This window comes from Sesamum indicum, linkage group LG2 (genome assembly GCF_000512975.1).
Source record: "Sesamum indicum cultivar Zhongzhi No. 13 linkage group LG2, S_indicum_v1.0, whole genome shotgun sequence".
Classification (NCBI taxonomy): Eukaryota; Viridiplantae; Streptophyta; class Magnoliopsida; order Lamiales; family Pedaliaceae; genus Sesamum; species Sesamum indicum.
In genome coordinates this window covers 9,291,088-9,304,598 of record NC_026146.1, presented here as the reverse complement: position 1 = coordinate 9,304,598, position 13,511 = coordinate 9,291,088, and the positions used below count along the sequence as shown (strand labels likewise).

The 13,511-nt window shown below is 29.9% G+C and overlaps 1 protein-coding gene across 1 annotated transcript; it reads left to right on the top strand.

The window, feature by feature from the left end:
- On the top strand, positions 1,660–11,619 carry LOC105155652 (serine carboxypeptidase-like 18). The gene is made up of 14 exons (XM_011071556.2): positions 1,660–1,899; positions 1,981–2,126; positions 7,478–7,554; positions 7,690–7,812; positions 7,911–8,013; positions 8,189–8,226; positions 8,347–8,448; positions 8,603–8,689; positions 9,306–9,464; positions 9,556–9,627; positions 9,706–9,857; positions 9,963–10,076; positions 10,195–10,249; positions 11,367–11,619. Exons 1-14 carry the CDS (start codon positions 1,766–1,768, stop codon positions 11,448–11,450), a joined length of 1,446 nt encoding a protein of 481 aa, XP_011069858.1. The 5' UTR covers positions 1,660–1,765; the 3' UTR covers positions 11,451–11,619.

The window sequence follows — 13,511 nt, the reverse complement described above, 5'->3', positions numbered from 1 at the left end:
GCAAGTGGAAGTCACTAACCGAATCCTCAATCAAGAAATCAAAAGAAGATTAGAAGAGCTGGTGGAAATGGACAAAAGAATTTACTTGTGTACTATCAGCATATCGCACCACCCCCCAAGGGCTACGGGAGAAAGTCCCTTCACTATGGTTTATGGAACTGAAGCAATCATTCTAACAGAATTAGGGTTACCTTCCCACAGAATTTTGTATTTCTTTGAAAAAAATAATATGAAGTTGTTAAAAGAAATCTGGATCTTATTGAAAAATTGAGAAAAAAAACTTTTATTCGCATTCAAAGATACAAGAACACTATAGTTAATGCCCACAACAGAAGAGTGAAAATGCAAAATTTCCAAGTGGGGGATCTAATATATATATTAAGAGGGGTGGAAACATTGAATCCAGTTGGAAAATTAGACCCCACTTGAGAAGAATCCTTTAAAGTCACAAAAGTAATAGGATGAGGAGCATATGAGTTAGAAGATATTGAGGGACGTCCACTATCAAATCCTTAGAATATACACAACCTCAAGAACTACTATGCCTGAAGAAGGGCGCCCCCTTTGCATTCAAAGAGTCCTCCAATAAGTCCCCTTGAAGGAGTCCCATTAAAAATGTCCTCCTGAAGGACATCCTCCAATAAGTCCTCTTGAAAGGCCCCCTCTTAGAAGTCTATACCTGCAGACATCAAAGGTCGGACCATCTCTGAGTGAAATTTCCCTATTGAGGGTATCTCCCATGAAAGGTATGCTTTCTTGCATTACTTGAGGCAAGGAATAATAATAACCTAAGAGTAAGCTCTGTCAAAATTCATGCAGGCCTCCATCATCAAGGGAGCCTATGAGAATCCCATTTTAAGCCCTCGTACGCCTCTTATCCATTTCCTCTTGCATAAATATATTTCATGATATAGTATGAATAGTAACCTCATGCTTTTGAGTACTTAGATACAGGAAAGGCGAAGGAGGCATCCCATTTAAAAAAGCTAAAAGGAACCTCCCACAAGGAAGCATCCCCAAGGATAAACGTATCTAAAAGCTTAAAGATTCCATCATATCAGGAAGCCAGTGCAAGCATACTGACGAACATCAAGCACAAAGTGAAGGAAAAGCTAAAGGCATCGTGTATTTTTTATAATTTTGAGACTATTTTAAAAATTTCGTAAAATAAAACCAAAAGTGTGAAACTCCTATCTTATAAGCTAAAGGTATAATTTTGCCAAAAAACAAATATCGTAATAAAAATTGCAAAAAACCCTAATAGATAGAACCAAAAATATGTAATTTTCCCCCTCCATTACAAAAACGTATGTGGGGCAAACTGTTTAGCGGGACTGGAAAAATTACAATTAATAGCCCGAGGGAGTTTTGATTAGTACATCGCAAAAATGAATAAAAACCTAACAAAAATTAACGAAACTGGCTAATTGTTGGTTAGTCATTACAAATAAAAAAATACTAATAACTTAATAATCAAATATTTATAATTATGTCAAATTTGAGGTGAATTATTATTGTTTACCCATTCTAATAATATATAGTGGGTGAATTCAGTACATAGATAACTCATTACCTTTTGAAAACCCCAAGTAATGAAAATACAAACATGATAAGGTTTTGGATAGGGTTTTATTTTTAATTTGCACGGGCTTCATTTTGTACACACAAGTCTGAACGATATTTTCTCTGTCTCTTTGCATATATGATGAGAAGTCCATTTTCGTTTTCATGAAACAGTCACAACACCTCAGACCGCATTGCTACAATGAAGTTGCTCTCTCTCAAGCTATTGCTGTTTCCGCTAGTGATTCTTTGCTCCAGCAGCGCAGTTTTGGCACAGCATTTGGTCGAAAGTCTGCCTGGTTTGCCCGATAAACTTCCCAACAAATTTGAAACCGGGTAATTTTCCCATATTTCTTTTGTTTTTATCCCATTATTTGCCTTTTTTGCTTTGATGTGTTCATCTTATTGATAAATTAGGTATATCGGCGTGGGAGTAAACGAGGAGGTCCAACTTTTCTACTTCTTCTTTGAGTCTGAAAGCAATCCTGAAAAGGATCCCTTGTTACTTTGGATGACTGGGGGCCCTGGTTGTACTGGTCTTTCCACCATTTTACTAGAAATGGGTACGTTTTTTATATATAGCTTTTGTACTTGGTTTTGTAGATTTATTATACTACTAGCTTTTGTACTTTGTTTTGTAGATTTCAAGCTACCTCCCCCCCAAACCCCATAAAAAAATGAATGGGGTAAATGTATTTTGGTCCTCTAATTTAGATTATTTATTGTTTTCTTTTTAAATTTTTTAAGTTAATATTTTAATCCAACATCTTTCTAATTTTTGCTATTTTAGTTATTTTCTGGCTGTGACGAAAAAAAAAAGATTAAAATTGAAAAAATTAAAAAGATATGTTGGACAAAAAAGTTAAAGAACAAAAATGCTAGTAAAAAAGAGCAATAGGAATAGTAGCCCCAATTTTGAAAAATCGTGTATGATGCATATACATTTTTCCGACAAGAAGTGTGAAACTCCAACAAAAAAAAAATTGAAATGACAAAAATTAAAAAGATGCAGGACCAAAATACTATTCTAACAAACATTAAAAAGTTGCAGGACCAAAATACTATTCTAAAAAGTTAAAAACGAAAACATCATACCCTAAGTTATAGAACTAAATATGTATTTAAGCAAAAAATTAAAACAGGCACAAATCCTCTGAATGGAAAAAAAAAAAAAGAAAATAGAAAAATAAAGTAAAAATAATACATCAACGTTTTTGAAAGAGAAGCACTTAACTTCCGCCACCTTAATGTGTTCTTCACTTTCACAATTTACGATTAATTTTCATACTTAGCTTGTGTGTTGTGGATTAGTCTCTTGTTTACTAAGTACAAGAGTCAAAATGATTAGTAGTCTCAAGCTAAACGGCTAAGCTTTTTTAAAATATTTGATAAGCTCCCACATCTTATAAAGTATTTTAGGAGCTTATAAGATGTTGGATCATTTTTTTAAAACAAAAAAAATTAAAGTATTTGAATAAAATAACATGTTAAAACTTACAAGATGCGTTACACATCTTATAAGATATTAGGGTACTTGGCATAATAAGATCTTTAATAGGGGTGAAAATAAGACCCGAACCCGACAAAACTCGGCCTGTATGTGGCGGATTTGGGTCCAAAAAATTACAAGCGGACCCCGGGACCTGCCCCGGTATCATAACTAACATATATATATATATATATATATTGGTTTACTTTATCTTGGTGGAATAAATACTAATAAAATATTATATCATTTATTTGTTTATTATTAGATATTTATTCAAAAAATGATATATTAAAAATTATCCCACAATACTTAACGAGGACGAAAATGAAGAAGTTGTTAGCAATGTATAGTTGCTATAAATTGTTTGGATTATTTTTATGAATAATTCATTTATGCTTGAAAATTTACTTTTTGGATTTGAACATTTGAGTTAAGCCATGAATAATTTTATTTATAATTGATATCGTAAATTTTCTTCATTATATATATATATATATATTTATAAAATAAATAAAAATATAAAAATATCTGGGTATACTGGGCTAGACCACCCCGCCGGGTTTTATATCAGGGCGGTTCTGGGGTCCTGCGGGTCTGAGGTCCACTTAAACCCCACCCCCATTGCCACCCCTAGTCTTAATTGGTAAAATAACTAAAATGGATATGATACCATTGGAATAAAAAGAGTTGTTACTTCTATATATTTTGTGTTAAAAAATTCTAAAATGCATTTAAAATAATACATATTAGTTTAATTTCAAATAAAAATTTAATAGATAATCTTTTTACAATAACAAAAAAAATAACGAATTATTACCTAATTTTTTGTCTTATAATATATTAATTTACATAGCTTATAAGATCTTATAAAAAAAATAAAAAAGGTAGCTTTTTTGTATAGAGTTTGAAAAATTCAAAACATTTTATTTTAAAATTTTATAAACTCTTTAAAAGAAATTAGCTAAATAAATATTTAAAATTTATAAGGTTTCAAACATTTTATAAGATATTTTAAGAAGTCCAACACTCTAGATTTATTTCTCCCAAAGCCCAGCACACCAAAAATTGAGTGTTGTTCTGACCGCAAAGAAAATAAATAAGCGGTAATTAAATATTTGAGCTCTTACAGTTAATAAATATGAATATATATATATATATATATATATATATATATATATATATATATATATATATATATATATATATATATATATATATATATATATATATATATATATATATATATATATATATATAATAATCAAAACACAAAATTAGTTCGGCAATAATTACTTAGGTGAACAACATGTCGAAGGCAAAGGGGTTATTCAATTTTTTCTTTTTTTATATAAATGTTACCATAAGTTGTACGCCTTTGTTTTTTAATAGTATAAAGACACTTTCAAACAATATTAATCATCTCTTTACTAAATTTAGACTCTTTTGTGTATATAGTGTACGATTGTATTCGAATTCGTGCTCACATGCATTACATGAATATTTTTCCAGTTAATTATATTTTCATCCCTATTTTTTGTTTAAGAGAGGAGACAACCCATTCATGGTAATTCTTTTCAAAATAACCTAACCAACTATTACATAAATGAAGTACGAAACTCTTTAAATAATTACAGGCCAATATTACAAATCCCAAATAATGATAATAAACAGAAATAATAAAGAACAACACTGTAAAGATGAGATAGGCTCAGAATAGTCAGATCGAAACCGAAAATAAGGAAACACGGTCACAAGGTACCGCACCCACAAATAACCTACCCACGGTTGCACCACCACCGAACAACACCACAACTTCCGATCACGGAGATCTCTCACAAACATGGTCACAGAGACCTACCAGTTAGTTCACACAGAACTTTTTGAGAGTGGAAAGGTTAGAGAGGTAGAAGAACCGATTGTCCTTAGCCGATGGGAAAAACCACTTTTAAAGGGGTGAAAAGACGGTGGAAAAGGAATGCTTTGGTGGCTTTCCAAAAGTCATTGAGTTGGCTTTCGAAAGCCACCACCATTTCCCGTGGTGAAGAAAGAAAAAAGAATTAGTCGAAAAACATTAGGGAGAGAGAGACAGAGCAGATAGAGCAGAGGAGAGAGGGAGAGAAAAAATGAGAGAGTTAAGATTAGGGTTAGGTTTAAATAGGTAAGAAAACTGGGTCGGGTCAGGTGGTGGATCGAGTCGGGTAGTGGGGCAGTTAGTGGGCCTCTAGGTGGCCTACCATTTAAAAGGTCATTTGTGCCATAATTTTTATAACATTATTAACTACTTAGGCCATCTTTATCAGCCAGGGGTTGGATATTCTATCTAATCCAGCTTCGATTTTTCATGATTAAAATTCGCTGAGTTCCATTCAGTTTAAGTTAGTATAAATTTGATATACTCCATGCATTTTGACAAAATAATGTAACTTTCATAAAAAAAATGCACGAGCATAAGATATTTTTTAATTGAAATAAAATGCTTAAGTTTTGGCATTTCAAGATGGTACTTTTATTAGTTTATATTGTTTATAGTGAATTATAAATTGTATTAAAAAGTTGTTATTTGGATTTAATATGAACAACATGAATATTTTATCAGAACATATTAAAAAACCTAACATTATTAAGAGTAAAAATTCATTATTGACGATTATAAGACTAAGAGTAAAATAATTTTAATAAGTGATATATATCTTGCTCGATTAAGTAAAAAGCAAAGAATCATTGTTACATCTAAAGATACAAAAATAATACAAGACTATTATATGCTTAGATTTTATCTTTTAATTAAATATAAAGAGAGGGTTTCTTCTATTTAAACTGTAAATAAAATGAAATATATTTAAATACGTAAATCTTTAAGAATTATTTATTATTAACAAATTACGTAATGTAGACTCATGCATTAATAGAATGAATATATTCCTACTGAATGTTGTAAAATATATATTAAAATTTTACAATGTATTGGATTTCTATTTAATGTCTTCATTTTTAGTGTTATTTTGATAATCTCTTGTCGTAAAGACCAAAAATATCTTAATATTTATTAGGATTTCAATTTTGGCATTCTATGTGAATTTAATATTTTTTGAGAAGTTTATGCTCATGCAATATAAGAAAAAGGAATATTAGTGAAAATTTGAAATCATAATTAGTATATGCATTATGTAATAAAAGTTTCTATTCGCCGCAATAGCGATTTTAACAAATTTAATAATGATAAGAATTGTACCTTTTTGTCCCAATTGTTAAATGGTATATAGTCTATTCATCAAGTAAGCTAGACATTACAAATTTCAGTTCCATACTTTGTTGCACTAGGCATTTCTCATAAAAGGTGGCGTGACAAACTGACAATGCATGTACATTAAATATTTAGGCTTAACTTTGAATTATTTGGTGTTTTTAATTTTCATGATTTTAGTCATTTTTCAACCGAAGTTCACTCTTCTGGAAGGAAAAATGTATATGCTTCTCACGTGATATTTTAATATTGGGGTTTTTGTTCCAAGTGGCTATTTCTACCAGTATTTTTTTATTTTTCAAGATAGCAGCGCATTTTTGGTTCTGTATCTTTTTAATTTTATTGATTTCAGTCTTTTTGTCATCGGATTTCACCCTTCTTGTCGGTGGAGGTGAACTTCGACAAACAAAAGGACTGATGTCGTGAAAATTAAAAAGAAGTAAGATCAAAATGCTGCCCTAAAAAGTTTAAAGACGAAAAATACCAAATGACTTAAATCACAAAATCAAAAATAAATTTAATCCTAATATATATGTACCAGTAGTCATAATGATTATTCTTATGCTAGTTGTATCACTATTTTGTGAGAGTTATCATCTTTGTGACATAATGGTTCTTTTTTCTTTTAGTAAACCCTAGATGTGTTGCTAGACAAAGGGTTTGGTGGACCCCTACATATTTATTAACCAAAGATATGTGAACGAGATTTTAATACATTAAATACAGTGCTGAAAATTTATAGGAGAAGTACTACTCCCTAACACTTGTTTAAATCTAAAACTACGTGTATTTTGTTTGTCTAGCCTTAATATAAGTAAGAATCCATGAGAAATATTGTCCTGCTGGAAAACTTTGAGTAGTCTCTGTATCACATGCCATGATAGCCAAGAAGTTTGCTACTCGATTTCCTTTCCTGTAAGTTTACGTCTAAATGATCGTTAATGTCCAATTAATGCCCTCTTATTGACTCAATAATCTATACCAGACTTTCTCAATCTAACTCAACAATTACCCAATGTGCATACTATAGGAATATATGATCATAGAGATTGGAATCTAAATTTATAATTGATTAGTTCATTTGGAATCAATCTAATTAATTGACGCCATATTGATAGGTAAAATTAATTGAATAAAAACATTTCTGCATTACACAAACTTATATTCACATTTTGGTGTAGGTACCTTTATGCTCGACTATGCGAATAGCAAAGGGGGTTCAGTAGCATTGAAGTTAAATGAGTATGCTTGGACAAAGGTATAATATCTTCTATCTTGCTATGTAGTCATTATAACTAGAGCAATAATTATGAAGAGGATATTATTTAAGTTTTATGCCGCTTATGAGATGTGAGTACACTATAATATGAATTGTGTCATTTTAAATTTATAGGCTGCCAACATTTTGTTTATTGATCAACCTGCGGGTACTGGATTTTCTTATGCAAAAACTTTGGAAGGTTTCCTTGCAAACGATACATTGTCAGCAAGACTCTGTTATGACTTCCTCAAAAAGGTGAGAAGATAATGCAAAATAATTTCTATTTAAATTGAGTACATTATGATAATAATATATCTTTCGTGTACTAAAATTGCTTCATTGTTGGGTTGCAGTGGCTTATAGATCACCCCAAATATCTGGAGAATCCACTCTACATTTTTGGTGAATCTTATTCTGGCATCGTTCTTCCTCTTGTTGTCAACGAAGTGTATAATGGTAGTTTATGATCTACACCTAACGCATTTCATCGGTTTTAATTATATATAGTTTCATATTTTACAAAATTAAGAGAGAAGATAAAAAGAAAAAAAAAATTATGTGTGAGCACCAAAAGAAAAAAAAAAACTATTAAGAATATGTGCTGATATAATTCCCTTGTTTCATTTGATAGGTATTGAAACAGGGGATAAACCTGTGTTAAATATGAAGGTATAGTCTGTAAAGAACCTAGAAAACTTTAGTTTCTTTTAAAAGTTTTTTGTTTCAATTGAGATTACTTGTTTATATAAAGAAACTTAATTCCTCTTATATTTGTGGAATTGGAAGTAGGGTTATGGAATAGGAAATCCTATTACCGATGTGTTCGCCGACCTTAACGAAAGAATACCATACGCTCACCAAATGGGACTCTTGTCAGATAAATTATATCAGGCAATCTCATTTTCCCTGCTTCTATAATATTTTTGACAAGAAAAGTTTGTGCAAGTTTTCATGTTGTGACAATATAATATCAAAATTATGAGAAGGAAACTCTTCAAGTTAATTAACAACCTTCTGATAACAATTTTTGGTGTTGTTTTTTCAGTCAGCAAAAGTTAATTGTCATGGGAACTACCTGAATGTTGATTCAGATAATGATTTATGTCTAAATGACCTCGACAGAATAAATCAGGTAAGCATGGAGAACTCTAATTAGCTTTCCTGAACCATAACTCACTACCAAAAAAAAAGAAAAAGAAACAAATGATCAGAAAATATTAAGTGACAATTTTAAAATAGTCACTAAAGATACATCATAAGTGACAATAATTTTAAACTTGTTACATTGTAATTGTTATGGATGTGAGTTGTAGATTAATTATCACGATAGACAACTAGCAATGCTTTATTATTGTAACAACTTAGTGACAAACAAATAAAATACAATCATTTTTAATGTAACTACATTACCGTTATATAAATTATTAATTATTTATATGATAACTTTATGCACAATTTTGTTCTCACTAATTGTCACTAGTAAAATTTTTGGTCACTTAATGCACATAATTAGTGATAATTTCAATATTATCACTTAAATATTGTCTAGTAAAGTTATAAACAACATTTTATTAAAAAAAATAAAAATCTTGTCACTGAATATATATAATCAATGACAATTTTAATATCATCACTTAAGTTTTGTCTAATATGTATATATATATATATATATATATATATTACAATAGCTCATCAAGATTAGTTATATGCCTAACTAACTACTTTGTATTAATTCGATATGCATGTAGTGTCTTGATCGAATTGCCAAGGCCCAAATCTTAGATCCGTGGTGTGAAGACTCGTTGGCAAAGAAACAAGATGTCTTGTCGTGGTATATGTCTTTTGAAGAAAATTCTATAAATTTTCTACAATCGGTAGTTGTTGCTGGGAAAAAAGAATGGTGTCGAGTAATATTCTCTCGCTCTCAAAGGCTTATTTTTTGGTTTTCTTTTACATTATTTGTTTTATTTCAAGTGATTATTGTTCTATGGCATGTAGGAAGATAATGTTCGCCTTGCCCATACATGGGCAAATGACAAGTATGCTCAGAAAGCTCTTAATATTCGTGAGGTATACTAATCAATTAAGTGAACACATAAGTCTATCCTCAATATGTTTAGGATATAATTTGATAAAAATATTGAACAGGGAACAATAAAACAATGGGTGAGATGCAATCAAAGCATTGCTAATAGTACACCTGGTCCAAGCGGGATTATTCCTTACATAAATAATGTTAAAAGGACCGTAGGCTATCACCAGAAGTTCACACATAAAAGTGCTCGAGTTTTGATTTTCAGGTAAATTACTATTATTTAATTTCTTATCCGTACATTTTCTTCTGATAAATATATTTATTAAAATATTACTATTTTTATACTTTATTGTGATTGATATTTTGGCAGTGGTGATCACGACATGATGGCCCCTCATATATCCACTGAAAAATGGATAGAATCCTTGAAAGTACCAATTAAAAGTGATTGGAGACCGTGGTTTGTTGGAAATCAAATTGGAGGGTTGGTTCTTGAACTGAAGCCCCATTTAATATCTTTAATTTTACAAGTCTACCCTCTAATCATCTAAATTGTTCAAGTTAATTTACTGATACTCACACTTTTTTTTTTTATTTTAAAGATACACTATGCAGTATGCACAAGGAGATTACGAACTCACATATGCCACTATCAAGGTAAGGAATTTGTATATGTATATTTTTTGTATTAATTCTATTCTTTCTTTTTCTAAACTAGTGATACAAACGCGTGCTGGATGTAAACATTCAGTTTCATAAAATACATTGAATTTTTATAGAATGTAAAATAAAAGTTTCACTAATTAAGAAAGATCTTAATCTTTATCATAGAATATTATAATAACTAATGAAGAAGGTAAAATCATTAGAATGATGTAAAATACTTTTAATTGTAATAATAATATACTTATCATAGTAGTCATTAAGTTACATTCATTTTGTCTTGAAGAAATATTAATCAAAATATTTATGTGCTTAAACATAGACACAGTTTAATATTACAAGACTAGAAAGTTCACGCGTGTATAAACATAAATTTAAAGCTAATACAAAGGTAACAAAAGGCAATACACAAAAAATTATCTAATATTAACCCAGAATTGATTTGTTAAAGTCATTTATTTTGAAATGTTTATAATCAATTCTAATTTAATAAGATTGATTGTTTTTTACTTGCAAGATTTTTAGTTTGTTAGTACCATTAATATTTATATTTTACGGTCCTACAATTATATCGGTCATATTTTAAACTTGTCATGCCCATTTGAGGTAATGTTTTCGTTCATTAAGTTTTCATTTTCATGCATTATTATATACAAATGTTAATTCCTACCCTTGCGCTGCAAAATTTGATTCATATTTGTAGTTTGATTCTTCATTTTATTCGTCTGAATCTCATTGGTAATATCTGCTTTCTATTCAGTATCTGTTGTTTCTATATATTCTTAATTTTTCATTTGTGTTTTTTTTGCAATTATACTCCTATGACGTTATATCACAAAACATCTGGAATAGAAATAGAAGTAACAACATACATAAAATATTTACATGTGAACTATGATAATATTGCCGAATCGAATATTAGATCATTCATTACGACCTTCCAGTTCACATTCAATTTTAACTACTAACCATATGAATAGCATCAAGCTTCCTGATATTCGAAATGATTGATTGTTAATCGATAATCATTTGAACTTTTTTTTGATTAATTTCTCATACTTTCAAAAGGTTACAAAAATTTTCATTTATCTTTACTTTATGGATTTTCTAGGGAGGTGGCCATACAAATCCAGAATACAGACCCAAGGAAAGCTTTGTCATGTTCGATAGATGGATTCATGAAAACACTCTCTAGCATGATCATTTTCAACATAAATGGTACCATGTAAGGCTTTAAAACAATTTTTGTTGTGTACATAATTCTTCGTCTTTCAGTGAAAACATTATTCAGGAAATAGGTGCTTTTATTAAATACTTTATTTGACTAAATTGTAATATCAAATGAGAATGATTATTGTATAAATTATGTGCTCGCTTATTAATTTCCTTAGTTTCTATATTACACGAATGATTTTAAATAATTAGCTACATATGTATGATAGAGAATTGATTTTTTTATAAACAATTTTTAATATATTTTTTATTCCGTAACTTACGTTATTTGATGTTGCCATCCTTGAACTTTCTATGTTAGCATTTTGATCTTACATTTATTTAATTTTTGGGATTACACTCCTTTGTTCACCTTGACTTTCGAGAAGGGTGAATTTCAGCAAAAAAATTACTAAAATTACAAAAATAAAATAGATGTAGGACCAAAATACTAATTTAAGATGTTAAAGGATAAACTGTAGGCAAAATTAGCAAGTAAGCAGTACCCCTAATTATAAAAGGTCATGTAAAATGCACACGCATCTTTCCGGTGTGAATGGTGAATTTTGGTGAAAAAAATAACTGGAATTGCGAAACAAAAAGATGTAGGATTAAAATATTATCTTAAACATTTAAAAAATAAAAACATCACACAACCTAAATCATGGAACCAAAATTACATGTAATCCTAGAAACTTAAAAACCGAATGCATTTGCCGAATCTAGAAACAGGCTGTTTCAACTGTATCATAGCAAGTCTAAGTATCTGACATGGGCATTAGTGTGTTGAATTCGGCACAAATAATGTCATGTATAATAAATGAAGTATTACAAACCAACATATTTGGGTCAATTTTGGAATTTAGGATTAAAATATAAATGGGTGTATTAACAATCGTCCAACAAAGACAATGTAGTATACGGTAAATTATTAATTCATACTTAATTTTATTATATATTTAATCACAATTTGTAGGCATATTCTTGATGGATTTTACCTTATTAGGGACACATATCCGCTAAATATTAATAGTATTTTTTTCGTTTAACCTACTTGTTGACATCAAAATATTTTAAAATAAATTATCAATTAAAGTCCAATTAAATTAGCTAATAACTGAGTTCCACAATGAAAGTCAATAACTTTAAGCTTTTAAGGTATATCAATACTTTATAAATATTATGATAGCTATTTTATTCTTCTACAAGAGGTAGAGCTTGGTCGGCCATCCAAACAAATGGAACTATTCGCCAGATGCTACAAGAAGAAGGCGGACGGCTGCTGGAGCAGCCTGAGGACAACTAAGATGGCAGTAAGTATCTTAGTAATTTTATTTTTTTTCTAAATAATTTTTTAGTAAAGTTCTAATAATTTTGTTTGTTTTGTAGAAGACGTTCCAAAAGCTGATGGAAGATCATCAGCCTCAGTCCACGCGAGGACCACGATACCTCGATCAAATAAGAGGTTTCGGTGGCTATGACCGAGCAACAGCTGTGACTAGTTGCAGTCGGGAGCAATAACAAGGGCCGCAACACAGTCTGCAACAGACCTCCCGACTGTGAGCAAGGACGATATGAACAACGCTGATGAGGAGGATTTAGATTAGGTTTTTATTTTTATTTCAATTTTGTAATTGTATGATATTTTATATTAATTCAATATTTGTTTCAAATTATTCACATTTCATAATGTTTATTACATTTCATTATTTCATATTTATTCAATTAATTAAATTCATAAATTTAATTAATTAAAATTTTATTATATTTATTAAAATTTATTAATTAATTAAATTTTTATTAAATTTATTAAATTATTTATTAAAATTTATTATATACTGATACCATATAGCCATGACCGAAGGTCATGGGGGATCGAAGAAAGTAATAAAAATTTAAATCCGGCCATGAGGCGGTAGGAAGAACCGACCATGTAGGCGGAATGCACAACAGTAAAAAGATAAATCCGACCATGTAGGCGGAGTGTACAAAAATAAAAAGGTAAATCCGACCATGTAGGCGGTAGGAAAAAATCGGCCATTCA

What these genes read in the sequence shown, in the direction of transcription:
- LOC105155652 (XM_011071556.2), top strand. Translation starts at nt 1,766, where the DNA reads ATGAAGTTGCTCTCTCTCAAGCTATTGCTGTTTCCGCTAGTGATTCTT. An exon ending in ACCTCGACAGAATAAATCAG is followed by an intron (nt 8,690 to 9,305) that starts GTAAGCATGGAG and finishes ATATGCATGTAG; the next exon opens with TGTCTTGATCGAATTGCCAA. An exon ending in GTTGGAAATCAAATTGGAGG is followed by an intron (nt 10,077 to 10,194) that starts GTTGGTTCTTGA and finishes TTTATTTTAAAG; the next exon opens with ATACACTATGCAGTATGCAC.